The following is a 14,182-nucleotide window of genomic DNA, read 5'->3' on the forward strand; positions in this document are numbered from 1 at the left end:
ACGGTACAATTGATCTTCTCGCGAAAAGCTGACCAACGTATGATCAATCGAACTAAATTGAGATCACGTGAAACAGCCAAACAACTAACCAAACAAAGTGACCGACTGACAAACTTATGAACAAATTTGCGCCGATGGAGCTACTGACTATCCAACAACTGACAGAACAAGTTGTACTTACGCGAGTTTCTCGTCTCGTCCTTGTCGTCGTCTCTTCGCCGTGTGAGTCACTTTATTACTGCGCGCCAAGGGCCAAAGTCCTCAACCGAAAGACACACCCATCCTGGGGACAGGTCTCTTTGCGTATGTTTGTGCACATCTGTGTGCAAATGTTGAAAAAGCTAAGGGGCATCTAGCATATTTTTAATGTCTACATTTGGTATATTTTTAGACATAATTTAGTTAACGAATATGTTATTAAATGAGTGTTGTTGTTTTTTTTTAAATCAGCAAAAGTTAAGTTCATAACAGAGTATTTCACTAAAATAGTTATAAACAACGTTAAGCAATATACAGTCAAGTATCGATATAGACGTGAAACGAAGCTTCTACTTGGACACTGCAATTGCTGGCCGTTGATTATGTTCAATAGCTAAATCTTTTGGACTTTAAACTGTCTACATTTGATCAGAGGCCATTTTATAATGAGCTTTAACGTAGTCTAGTTACTGTACATACATTCATTCATTGTGGGGCAAAAAAGTATTTAGTCAACAACCAATTGTGCAAGTTCTCCTACTAGAAAAGATGAGAGAGGCCTGTAATCGTCAACATGGGTAAACCTCAACCATGAGAGACAGAATGTGGAAGAAAAAAAAACAGAAAATCACATTGTTTGATTTTTCAAGAATTTCTTTCCAAATTACAGTGGAAAATAAGTATTTGGTCACCTACAAACAAGCAAGATTTCTGGCTGTCAAAGAGGTCGAACTTCTTCTAACGAGGCTCCACTTGTTACCTGTATTAATGGCACCTGTTTTAACTCATTATCGGTATAAACAACACCTGTCCACAAACTCAGTCAGTCATTCTCCAAACTCCACTATGGCCAAGACCAAAGAGCTGTCGAAGGACACCAGAGACAAAATTGTAGACCTGCACCAGGCTGGGAAGACTGAATCTGCAATAGGTAAAACGCTTGGTGTTAAGAAAATCAACTGTGGGAGCAATTATTAGAAAATGGAAGACATACAAGACCACTGATAATCTCCCTCGATCTCGGGCCCCATGCAAGATCTCACCCTGTGGCGTCAAAATGATAACAAGAACGGTGAGCAAAAATCCCAGAACCACACGAGGGGACCTAGTGAATGATCTACAGAGAGCTGGGACCACAGTAACAAAGGCTACTATCAGTAACACAAAGCGCCGCCAGGGACTCAAATCCCGCACTGCCAGACGTGTCCTCCTACTGAAGAAAGTACACATCCAGGCCAGTCTGCGGTTCGCTAGAGGGCAATTGGATGATCCAGAAGAGGACTGGTAGAATGTGTTATGGTCAGATGAAACCAAAATAGAACTTTTTGGTAGAAACACAGGTTCTCGTGTTTGGAGGAGAAAGAATACTGAATTGCATTCGTAGAACACCATACCCACTGTGAAGCATGGGGTTGGAAACGTCATGCTTTGGGGCTGTTTTTCTGCAAAGGGACCAGGACAACTGATCTGTGTAAAGGAAAAAATGAATGGGGCCATGTATTGAGAGATTTTGAGTGAAAATCTCCTTCCATCAACAAAGGCATTGAAGATGAGACGTGGCTGGGTCTTTCAGCATGACAATGATCCCAAGCACAGCCAGGGCAACAAAGGAGTGGCTCCGTAAGAAGCAAGTCCTGGAGTGGCCTAACCAATCTCCAGATCTCAACCCCATAGAAAATCTGTGGAGGGAGTTGAAAGTCCCTGTTGCCCAACGACAGCCCCAAAACATCACTGCTCTAGAGGAGATCTGCATGGAAGAATGGGCCAAAATACCAGCAACAGTGTGTGAAAAGCTTGTGAAGAGTTACAGAAAAGGTTTGGCCTCCGTTATTGCCAACAAAAGGTACATAACAAAATATTGAGATGAACTTTTGGTATTGACCAAATACTTTTTTTCCCACCATGATTTACAAATAAATTCTTTAAAAATAAAAAAAATCTGATTTTCTTTTTTTTTCCACATTCTGTCTCTCATGGTTGAGGTTTACCCATGTTGACAATTACAGGCCTCTAATATTTTCAAGTGGGAAAACTTGCACAATTAGTGGTTGACTAGATACTTATTTTTACTTATATAATTACTTATATAATACTTACTTACATGGAGGGTCTAAGGATGGGGTAAACCCAGGACCTGAAATCCAGGACTTGCATTTATTTATTCATCTTTGTTGCTTCATATGCTGTTTCTGATTGTGTATCATAGTGCCTCTGCAAAGCCCTTTGAGACAATGTTGTTGTGATCAAGGGCTATACAAATAAATTGAATTATTTGCCCCACTGTAAGAGGAGTTAATTTATTTTCCCCTCAAAATATAGCCATCATTACCTACACCATGTGGAAAAAAAAAGTGAGTACACCCCTTAGAAACTACGTACATCCCTAAATGTCCAAATTGATTACTGCTTGTCATTTTCCCTCCAAAATGTCATGTGACTCGTTACAGGAGTGCTGTCAGCATTGCTGCAGAGATTGAAGAGGTGGGGGGTCAGCCTGTTAGTGCTCAGAGCATATGCCGCACTCTACATCAAATTGGTGTGCATGGCTGTCACCCCAGGAGGAAGTCTCTTCTGAAGCCAGTGCACAAGAAAGCCCGCCCATCTCATCAGACCATAGGTCATGGTTCCAGTAATCCATGTGCTTTGCTGGCATGTCTTCAGCAAACTCTTTGCGGCCGGAAATCATCCTGGTGACTTGATTCTGGTAAAACTTAGTTTTTTGTTTTAATGGCCAAAAGGGGGAACATTGAGGCAGCGTGATGAACGTGAACCTTCTTAATATGACCCATCATGGTTGTTTTCGAGCATGTTTGGATGAAACTACAGCATATGAGTTTTGGGGCCAGGACGGCGGTCCGGCACTCGGTGCTTTGATCACGAAAATATGACGGCAACTGTCAAAACTCCTTGTTTAAAAAAAAAAAAAACCTGCACGCTGCCACACACGCATCTCCAAAAGAACAATCTACTAACATCAGATTTACATACAGAAGTGTCGCTGAGCACATGCAGACAGCAAAAAAAAAAAAAAAAAAAAAAAATGGAATCTGTTGTCCGTTCAATTGGCTGACATACTGACATGTGATCAGAATGGATAGTTAGCTCTGACTAGTTCAAATGCACTTTTTTTTTTAACAATATAAAGAGGGAAAAAACAATCTTATTGAATTAATCTTCAAGAGAAAAGAGTTGGTTATTTTATTTGGGAGGTTCAGAACATATTCCATGTTAATGTGCACTTTGGACTTATTTTTGTTCAATTATGTAAGGCTACTTAATTATTTCTTAATAATTAAGTAGTCGACCGGACCCACGGAAGATTACGAACTGGAGGAGCTCCGTACATGAGGACTTTTAAGTTGCAGTGTGGGCTGGCCAGTCCTTTCGAGAGGATCTCAACCCCCTCATCCCACAGATTGTTCCAGCTCAGGTCCAGCTCTTGAAGATGGGAGGTGTTTAACAACAGCAGTGATTCTTTTGATTAGTTGACCAGATCCATGGAAGATTACAAACTGGATGAGTTCCTTACTTGAGGACTTTTAAGTTGCAGTGTGGGCTGGCCAGTCCTTTCGAGAGGATATCAACCCCCTCATCCGACAGATTGTTCCAGCTCAGGTCCAGCTTTTGAAGATGGGAGGGGTTTAACTTGAGAGCCTCGGCCAATGAAACACATCCTCGCTTTGTGATCTGGCACCCTGACAGGCTGCAACAAATGAGATAATTGCCTGAAGTCAAGACAGGAAACGGGTTAAAGTGATGAAGGTTCTGCTGAAGGTAACATGGTGTCTGCCTTTTCCTTGATTAATACAGGGTTGATGCAGGTCATTAAAACACATTAAAAGTATTAAATGGATTTTGTGAAAATTCGGGCCTTAAATTGCATTAAATTAAATGAGGCATTGAAAATTATGTAAACTTGAAAAAAAAAAAAACTTTTTTACATAATTGATTAGAGTTGCTGCTAATAGCAGCAGTGATTCATTTTAGTGAGTCGAGCGGATCCATGGAAGATTACAAACTGGCAGAGCCCCTTACTTGAGGACTTTTAAGATGCAGTGTGGGCTAGCCAGTCCTTTTGAGAGCATCTCAACCCCCTCATTCCACAAAACATTGTAGCTCAGGTCCAGCTCTTGAAGATGGGAGGGATTTAACATGACGGCCTCGGCCAATGAAATGCATCCTTGCTGTGTGATCCCGCAGTATTCTAGCCTGCAAAAAATGAGAGTTGCCTCAAGTTAAGAAAGGAACCTGCCATACGCGGAGTTCAAGGGGCGGTGGGGGCCCCCCCTGGTGGACAAAAAGTGTTTTTGCATGTAATTGACTTTCCTATATATGATTTTAAAATTCAGAGTTTTCCGGAAAAATATTGTCTGTAAAACTTATAAAGCATTAAAACAAACAACAAAAATAAATGAACAACCAAAAAGCTATCTTTATAATGGGTCAAAATTCATTTTCAAGATCATGTGATTAGCACAGTCATTTGCTTTGCTTAGCCAAAACCACCCGAGGATGGGGTTTTCACACCTAAGCTTTCAAAAGCAACAAAAACTACTGAGCAAGAACCAAGGATTGAAAATGTGGACCATTCAACGCCAGAGAGCACTGCCAAAATGGTGAGCGAAGTTTCAATTTGCCCCAATAAAGACACTAATTGTACAACAGAGCCACCACCGATGTCTAACCAATGTAGTTACCCCCGTTAAAACTTGTATCCCCTGGCCGCGTGACCGCGCACACACACACACACGCACCCACCTACACACACACACATTATTTATGAGTAATGTCGACTTTAACAACTAATTGAAGCCAGAAATGAACCACAGTTATACAGGTATATTTTGGATATTGACGTGTATTAAACTGGAGAAACTCCATACAGGACTTGAATTACAGTATTACCAGTTTAAGATCATCCTACGTGTAAAACTGTAAAACATTGCCTTTTTTTATGTTCAGTACGTATGTTACATTATACAACAGAAAAAAAAGTGTGTTTTTTTTGCCATGTTTTAAATCCTCGTAGATAACTACATTACTAAAACACAGAAATCAAGCAAATCAGTGCAGCGCAGTGGCTCCGCCTTCCCTGAATGCACTGCAGTGGCTCTGCCCAGGGGATACAATTTTTGATGAGGGTAACTACATTGGCACGACAACGGCAGGCATACCATATGTAATGGATGACAATCTTGGCAAAAAGTATAGCTGTCCTAAGCAGCCTGATTTAGAATTCCCCTCAAGAATGATGGGAAACAAAAAATTCAAATTTTTCAACTTATTATTATAAATATTCTTTTAAGTTAATTTTTTTAAGTTTCTGGGTCATCAACATGAGTCAAACTCCGCCTATGGAACCTGCTTGAAGTGAACATTGAGTCTGCCTTTTTCTTGGCAAAGACAGGGTTTGTGCCGTTCAATAAAAAGGATTAAAAGTAAATTAAATGAATATTGTAAAAATTCAGGACTGAAAAAGCATTAAACTAAATGTTGAAAATTACGTAAACCTGAGGGGATTTCTTTTTTTTTTTTTTTTTTTTTTACATAATTTATTAGAGTTGCTGCTCATCGCAGCAATGACTCATTTGATTAGTCAGGCGGATCTACAGAAGAATACAAACTGGAGGACCTCCTTACTTGAGGACTTTTAAGATGCAGTGTGGGCTGGACAGTCCTTTCGAGAGGATCTCAATCCCCTCGTCCGACAGATCATTACCGTTTAAGTACAGCGCTTGAAGATGGGTGGGGTTTAACTTGAGTGCCTTGGCCAATGAAATGCCTCCTCGCTTCGTGATCCTGCACCATGACAGCCTGCAACAAATGAGATAATTGCCTGACGTCAAGAAGGAAACCTGGTTGAATGTGTGAAGGTTCTGCTGGAAGTAACATTGTGTCTGCCTTTTCCTTGAACGATACAGGGTTTAAGAGTGTCATTAAAAAGCATCAAAAGTTATGAAATTGATTTTGTGTAAATTCAGACCTTAGTTCGAGGCATTAAAAATTATGTAAACCTGAAGGGAAAACATGTTTGGGTTTTGTTTTTTACATAAGTTATTGGAGTTGGTACTAAAAGCAGCAGTGATTCTTTTGACTAGTTGACCGGACCCACGGAACATTGAGAACTGGAGGAGCTCCGTACTTTAGGACTTTTAAGTTGCAGTGTGGGCTGGCCAGTCCTTCCGAGAGGATCTCAACCCCCTCATCTGACAGATTGTTCCAGCTCAGGCACAGTTCTTGAAGAATGGAGGGGTTTAACTTGAGAGCCTCAGTCAATGAAACACATCCTCGCTTTATGATCTTGCACTCTGACAGGCTGCAACAAATGAGATAATTGCCTGAAGTCAAGAAGGGAACCTGCTTAAAGTGATGAAGGTTCTGCTGAAAGTTACATTGTATCTGCCTTTTCTTTGGCAAATACAGGGTTTGTGCGGATCAATAAAAAGCATAATACCTCATTGAATGGATTTTGTCAAAATTCAGGCCTCAAATTGCATTAAACTAAATTTTCAAGGCATTAAAAATGATAAAATCCTGAAGGGATTTAAAACTTTTTTTTTCATAATTCATTATAGTTGCTGCTAATAGTAGCAGTGACTCTTTTGGTTCGTTGACCAGATCAATGGAAGAATACAAACTGCAGTAGCTCCTTACTTGAGGACTGTTAAGATGCTCTGTGCACTGGCCAGTCCCTTCAAGAGGATGTCGACCCCCTCGTCCGACAGATTGTTCTTGCTCAGGTCCAGCTCTTGAGGATATGAGGGGTTTAACTTGAGAGCCTGTGCCAATGAAACGCATCCTCGCTTTGTGATCTTGCACCATGACAGCCTGCAACAAATGAGAAATTTGCCTGAGGTCAGGAAGGGAACATGTTTAAAGGTATTAAATTTCTAAAAACTAAAATTGTGTCTGCCTTATCCTTGGCAAATAGCAGCAGTAACTCTTTCGATTAGTCGACTGGATCTACGGAAGATTGAGAACTGGAGGAGCTCCTTACTTGAGGACTTGTAAGATGCAGTGCGGACTGGCCTGTCCTTTTGAGAGGATCTCGACCCCCTCGTCTGACAATTCGTTATAGCTCAGGTCCAAATATCTCAGGTTGGATGGAGCGCTGAGAACGGAAGCCAGCTGATGACAACTGCTTATGTCCAGGTTACAATAACTCAGACTGGAGAACACAGGAAGGAGGAAATCATGAGCGAGAGCCAAACCAAACTTGAATTTAGTACGTTGCTTTGAATAATAATAATAAATATATTTTATTCATATTTATCCATATTTATTGTATTAATTTATTTACGTGCAGACAACAAAAAATTACAAAAACTAAAGATATGTATTTTATATTCTTGTGATAATGTCACCAACATGTCTTGTGCTGGACTTTGTTTTAGATATCGTCAACAAAGACGTTCATCTCGATGAGTGGATCGAAGTCTTTGTTTTTTGTTTTTCTTCAAGATTATGAATTGGAATCAACTCGAGTTTTGACGCATTTGAGATTTTTCAAGATTTTGCATTACCACTGACTGAGTTTAAGGTAAACCTGTTACACTGACCCAGCTTTTTGTTTCATCACATATAGGACTGGGCATCAATGAAAATTGTTCATCTTGATTAATAGCATTACATCTTTGCCATAGACTTCACTATCAGTTGATGGGGCGGCCTATTTTCAAAAGCTTAAAATTCAAATATTTTCAAAACCAAAGCCGCCTGCGACCTAAAACAAAAACAGACACCTTCCTTAGGCATATACAGGTATGAGTCTCCATCAGCAGCAGCATAAAAATCGTTTTTTTAATATAATCCTGATTAATTATTTTTTATATAAGTATAACAAAAGTTAAAATGGCTGTGAAATCCTCAGATGTTAGACTACATGCACAAAAATCACCAAATGCAGAGATAATCACCTATATTTTCAGGATCAATAGCAATATTTAACATATAAGTGTTTGCCTGAAATAGCAAACTTAGTGCACGTTTCTAACAGCTAATAACTAAATGTTCACATCAGAAACTTCATACTTGATGAAAGCATGCAGAATCATCTTAATTTTGTTCAACAAAAGCAAACTTTTCATTTAAAAAAAAAAATATTCAGCTTATCAAGCTTACTGAATTCCAGTTTCCCAATTGCCTCAGCATGTTTTGTCAACTATCTGGCCCTCTTCTTTCAACAATCACATAGCCTCTTGGCCAATCTCCCTTGCCATCTCCTTCCTGACCTCCTCGACTCTGCTCCTCTTCCTGCCGGTCAGCCACACCAAGGCATTGTTCATCTTTGCTTCTGAAGTCACATCCTTGGAGAAGTTTGCACCAAAACAGTTGAAGAGGGATCTGCTGATGTGCGGCAAAATTGTGTTGGCCAGCCTGTGACCCCTCTGACACCTGTACCTCTACAAGGTTGGGTCTGTTGCCGCCAGAAACTGCAGCAGGTGCCTGAAGCCGTCCCTAAGGCGCATGGCAAGGGAAAGGAACCTAACCCCGTGCTCTTTATTGTTCTCCCTGCACATCAGGGAGCCCCACAACGACATACCGAAGGACCCCATGTGGGCCATGAGGAGAGATGGCCAGTTGAGGACCGCCAGCGCCGTCTCCATCTCTGCCTTGTCAACCAGCTTGACCAAGGCATCGAACATCACAGAGGGCGGGTCACCCCTCTTGAGCGCCACGGCGATCTCCATGATCTCTCTGGGAAATCTGCTTGCAGCACTCAGTCACAGAGGAGTTAGCCTCGACCTTCGTGGCCAGGAAGCCAGCGTAGTTGCCGACTGTGGCGACAAGTAACTCGTCTGATGGCGGGTCCGGCTGATCGTCGGCCAGGTCCCTGGCAAGATCTCCTCGTCCAGGTTGGGGGCCAGCCTATTGCTGACTATGAAGTTCTTTATGCTGGTCTAGTAACTCCCGGTCTCTCCAATCCTCAGCACATTGGCCATAGCGGGCAACACTTCAGCATGGGTTCATACATGAAGAGGGTGACGAACTGCCTGTTCTGTTCTATGGCGTCCTTATCCAGGGAGATTCTAAAATGAAAATCAAGTATAAAAAGTAAATTTCTTAATGTCTTAATAAATCTCTTTGAAGTGCAAGGAGCAGCAATACCTTTTGGCACTGGGGTCATTGTTCTCATCCCTTAGTATGTTCTTGAGCCACCTGGCCCTCAGCTCGTCGTCCCTGGGAAGTGTGAGGAGAGTGATCGGGGTCCCCTTATTGGCCATCTCCTGCTCAACCGCCTTGTTGGTCAGATACCCTGTCTTGCAGCACACAACCCAACACTTCATCCCCGTGGAGCTGCACTGAAAGTTTTTAGATTGAAATGTTACACACAGTAAAAAGCATAAAAGCTGAATTATTTTTTAATATGGACGCAGAAATGTCTACATTACATTTATTTAGCCCAAAAACAGGCAGATGGCCCGCGAATTAAGCTATTGTGTAGAGATACAAACTCCATCACAAAAGAAAGAGCGTTTGAAGTTAAAAAATTTTTATAACTAAATACGTAAATCCTGGAATTTCTATAGATATGAACTTGAATTAGTCTATATTTGTGGTTAATAGCAAAAAAAAAAAAAAACAACCAGTTATGATTCCTTTTACGAAAATATTTCAAGCTAAAGTTACACTAATTTTTTTCCATTCCTTTCATTTTTTTCACAACGTTTCGAAGTGCATGCACAGTGCTGTTTGATAATAATAATTACCTTGAATCCTTGACCAAATCACTCTTGAGACACTCCTGCCAGCTTGTATGCAGTAAAAACTTTGTCCTGTTTCCCCTTAAATCAACCGTTAGAACGCCGCGTGTGTTTGAGTTTATCACAGCAAAGGCCATATCAACCTTCTGCCTGGGTCGGCCCCCTTCGGGAAAGCGTGGTGCAATGTCTGTAAGAGCTGTCTCGTCAACTGATAGTGAAGTCTATATCCTCGCATTGAATCGCACAAAGTCATCATCAATTCAAAAGTACCATAAGACGCAGGTATGAAAAGGTCTCTGGAAGCGAGTCCTTCCTTTTGTCCTAACAGCCACAGGTCAACTTTGGCACCAGTGCCAACCATTTCCGGTGTTTGAACTCATTCAGTCCCAGCCATTTTTCAGAAGACATTGTCTTCTATCGTGGCCATTTGCAATAATTTTGGCTGATCTGTCAAGCACCACAGAATATCAAGTTTGATGGCTACACGAAGTCCTTCATCATGACAATATGTTTTTCTACTCTTTTTCCTTTTTCAATTCAATTTTATTTGTATAGCCCTATATCACAACAATGTTGTCTCAAAGGGCTTTGCAGGGGCAATATGATACACAGTCAGAAACAGTAGATGAATTAAATAAAGTTTAAGTCCAAGTCCTTTCGTTATGAGCAGCTGAAGATCAGAGAGTATTGTTTCTATTCCTCTTTGATAGCGAACCTATGGGACTGAATGAGTTCATTCCATTTTGTTTTTTTTCAGTTTTGTTGTCTGCAATTGTTTTTGGATTTGTTTTTAGATTTTTTTTCTTGTGATTTGCAATTTTTTAAAAACTTAATCTGTTTTGTGATTTTTTTTTTAATTAATTTTTTTGTTGCCATTTTTAGTTTTTGTTTGCATTTTGTACACTAGCCTTTGCACTTTTGTAATTTTTGTACTTCACTTTACTTCAATTTTAAACACATACACTGATTTTTTAGAAGCCTTGACCACCAACAGTAGCTTCTCGAGCCCCAAAGGCGATGGAGAGTAGCTAGCAAGATTGAAGGACTTCACGGTTTCGTCATCTGCAAGTAAGAAGAAGGCCAGGGCTGACCACATATCATTTGACATTTGACGCCAGGATAAACGTGCTGAATCTAGTTCCTGCTGGATCTGCTTCAGCAAGGAGTTGTCCTTCAGCTCGTTGAGGCAGTAGAAGAAGTTGACGTTATTCTCTGGAGTGTTCCGTTTGATTCTTTTCTTAATCAACTTGACTGTCTTTGACTTGCTTTGCCCACAGTCCTCAGGAGCCTTCAGCAGTTCCCCCAGTAGTTCCTGGTTGCACGGCAAGGAAAGGCCAAAGAGGAAGCGGAGGAACAGGTCCAGGTTTCCTTCACTCTCCAAGGCTTTCTGGAGAGCTGACTGATGGACCTCAGTGATTGCCTTCTGCTTAAAAGACATGAACATTTTTTTCCATCCTGAGTCCAGTACGTTCTTGTTGTCCTGGAAGAGGCTCATAATGACATAGAGTGCGGCCAGATACTCCTGGATGGTCAGATGAACAAACTGAAACATCTTGCCTTGTTGGTTTCTTCTGAGAGGACGGACCTCCATAAAAACCTCTGTAAACAAACCGCAGTGTTTAGCGGCTTGGCTGTAATCAAAGCCGCTGTCCTCCAGGTCCTTCTCGTAGAAGATCTGACGCTTACTCATGGTGTGGTGAAAGGCCAGTTTTGCGAGCGATTTCACATCAGGGATATACTCCATCCTCATTCTCTCCTTTGACTTTTCTAAGTGGTAACACACAAACTCTGTGTACATATCGGTCAACGTTGTGGGAAGCTCTCCCTCCTTCCCTTTGTCTAAATGATCCTGAAGAACTGTTGCAGTGATCCAGCAGAAGACTGGTATGTGGCACATGATGAAGATGGTGCGAGATTTCTGGATGTGCTTGATGACGCGCTCCTCATTTGGAAACCTTTTCCTGAAGTACTCCAGCCTCCGGGAATCACTGAATCCTCTCACTTCTGTTCGGCTGTCGATGAGGTCGGAGGGGATATCGCGGGCCGACGCGGGCCGCGTGGTTATCCAAACCCGGGCGGGAGAAAGCAGGTTCCCTTTGACGAGGTGCGCCAGGAGTACCTCCAGTGGGTAGGCCTTTGTCACATCAATGTCTTCTTTGGTGTGGTTCTTCAAGTCCATTTTGAAGTTGCACTCGTCCAGTCCATCTAGGACAAACAAGATCTTGATCCTGCTGCTTTCGTAGTCCCGCTTCCCAGACGTCTGCAGGTCGGCAAATATTTTGTTCAGGGTCTCCTCGCTCATGTGCCTGCTCTCGCACACATAAAGTCGGATGAGCTCTGCTAACGTAAAGCTTTTTCCTTTGTCCATGTTCAACTCGCGGAAAGTGAAGGGAAATATGAAGTGCACATCTTGATTGGTATTCCCGTTGGCCCAGTCCCACACAAACTTTCGAACCAGGAAGGTTTTTCCGATTCCCGCGAAGCCGACGGTAAGCAGCGTGCGTACCGGTCGCTGTGTCCCGTTAGGACTTTTGAAGATGTCGCACGGCAGAATAGACTCCTTGGCCGCGGCGCAGGTCTCCATCTGAAGGACTTCGTGCCGCTCGTCGGGCCTGACGTCGGCCCCGTTGGTGACATCCAGCTCCGTGTAGACGTCAGCCAGAGTCTGCTGCTGCCGACGCTCGGTGTTGCCCTCAGGAACAAAACTGTATAAACTCCGCAGGTTGCCTTGCAGGTCCGCCTTCAATCTGGATATCTGATCTTCATTGTAGACGGAGAAGACGGCGCCTAAAAGAAAAAAGCAGTGACCCCGTTATGGACAAAAAAAAAAAAACAGCCTCGCATCCAACCCCAGGACACACAGCCATCAGAGATATGAATTGGGCAACGTCACACCAAGAGAGAGAAGAACCTTTTTGATGAAAAATCGTCATCAACTAATACTCCACCTGGCTTTTGTGAGATATGAGCTTAAGAGTTAAAACACATGAATTTTCTCAGGAGCTCTACTTGCTGCTTTACAAGACACACAAATGGCTTAGACTTAGATCAAAAACTGATGATCCTCCAATCATCTTCCAACGTACAAGGAGGACCTGGAGGCATATTTCAGAATGGGCGTTCAACAAAATGAGTCTCACACTGAGTTATATAAATACTGTACCACGGACAACTAAGTTTTCCTCGTCGCATGGTCAATGTTCCCTCTAAGCTGCCTGCGTCAGCAATCGTGCCCTGCTCCCACATACTCATTCAGTGTTCCCAGCCTGGTGCAGGTCTACAATTCTGTCTCTGGTGTCCTTCGACAGCTCTTTGGTCTTGGTCATAGTGGAGTTTGAAGTGTGACTGACTGAGGGGTTGTGGACAGGTGTCTTTCATACCGATAATGAGCTAAAACAAGTGCCATTAATACAGGTAATGAGTGGCGCCTCGTTAGACTTCGTTAGAAGAAGTTGGACCTCTTTGACAGCCAGAAATCTTACTTGCTTGTAGGTGACCAAATCCTTATTTTCCACTCTAATTTGGAAAGAAATTCTTTAAAAATCAAACAATGTGATTTTCTGTTTTTTTCCCCCCAGTCTCTGTCTCATGGTTGAGGTTTACCCAAGTTGACCATTACAGGCCTCTCTCATCTTTTCTAGTAGGAGAACTTGCACAATTGGTGGTTGACTAAATACTTATTTGCACCACTGTATAACATAGTACACATCTCATGAACGAGATTTTTGTCGCTTTCATTTTATGGGGGCCAAAATCAATAGTATTAGAATTAAACTACTGAAAATTGCTGCTGTAATTTCATGATTTTAACAAGCCATGTAACTGGCTGTGATCCAAAGTTTTGAAAAGGTGTGTAGCTGCAGTGTACACATCTGATGTTGCACACTGTGTTTCACAATATGCTCAGGGAGCTTGTGTGTCTGCTCAGACACATGAAAAACTAGAGGGAACATAGCTCACGGTTGACTTATACAGGTTTCAAGTCACCAGTGTTCTAATCCCGGAAGCTATTTTGGGGCCTAACCTGTTGTTTCCAGCATGTTGTGACGCAACCGCTCAGCCAAGTTCTTGTTACCGATCTTTTCCAGAACCTTGATGGTCTCCTCCAGAGCATTCTCGCCGTGCTTCTCCACCAGCGCGTTGACAATGTCCACCCGGTCGGCATGTTCACATACGCTTTGAGGCAGGTTTGTGTAGAACTTGAAGGACTTGAAGTTGTCCTCCCCCAGCTCTATCAATGATTTCAACAGCAGCTCCTTACGCTCGCTGTCCAGAGCCAT

General features: G+C 42.2%; 1 protein-coding gene across 1 annotated transcript; it reads right to left on the reverse strand.

Moving 5' to 3' along the window:
* Positions 1–3,723: 3,723 nt before the first annotated feature.
* Positions 3,724–14,182, reverse strand: LOC130929389 (NACHT, LRR and PYD domains-containing protein 12-like). Its single transcript, XM_057856870.1, has 6 exons — positions 13,927–14,182; positions 10,865–12,689; positions 7,196–7,366; positions 6,853–7,026; positions 6,341–6,514; positions 3,724–3,901 (listed from the first exon to the last, which is right to left on the reverse strand). The coding sequence occupies exons 1-6, from the start codon at positions 14,180–14,182 to the stop codon at positions 3,724–3,726; spliced, it is 2,778 nt and encodes a 925-aa protein (XP_057712853.1).

This window comes from Corythoichthys intestinalis, chromosome 1 (genome assembly GCF_030265065.1).
Source record: "Corythoichthys intestinalis isolate RoL2023-P3 chromosome 1, ASM3026506v1, whole genome shotgun sequence".
Classification (NCBI taxonomy): Eukaryota; Metazoa; Chordata; class Actinopteri; order Syngnathiformes; family Syngnathidae; genus Corythoichthys; species Corythoichthys intestinalis.

Coding starts and splice junctions, on each gene's coding strand:
- LOC130929389 (XM_057856870.1), bottom strand. CDS start 14,182: ATGGCTCTGGACAGCGAGCGTAAGGAGCTGCTGTTGAAATCATTGATA. Junction 12,690..13,926: donor CAACATGCTGGAAACAACAG/GTTAGGCCCCAA, acceptor TTTTTCTTTTAG/GCGCCGTCTTCTCCGTCTAC. Junction 3,902..6,340: donor TGCAACTTAAAAGTCCTAAA/GTACGGAGCTCC, acceptor CATTTGTTGCAG/CCTGTCAGGGTGCCAGATCA.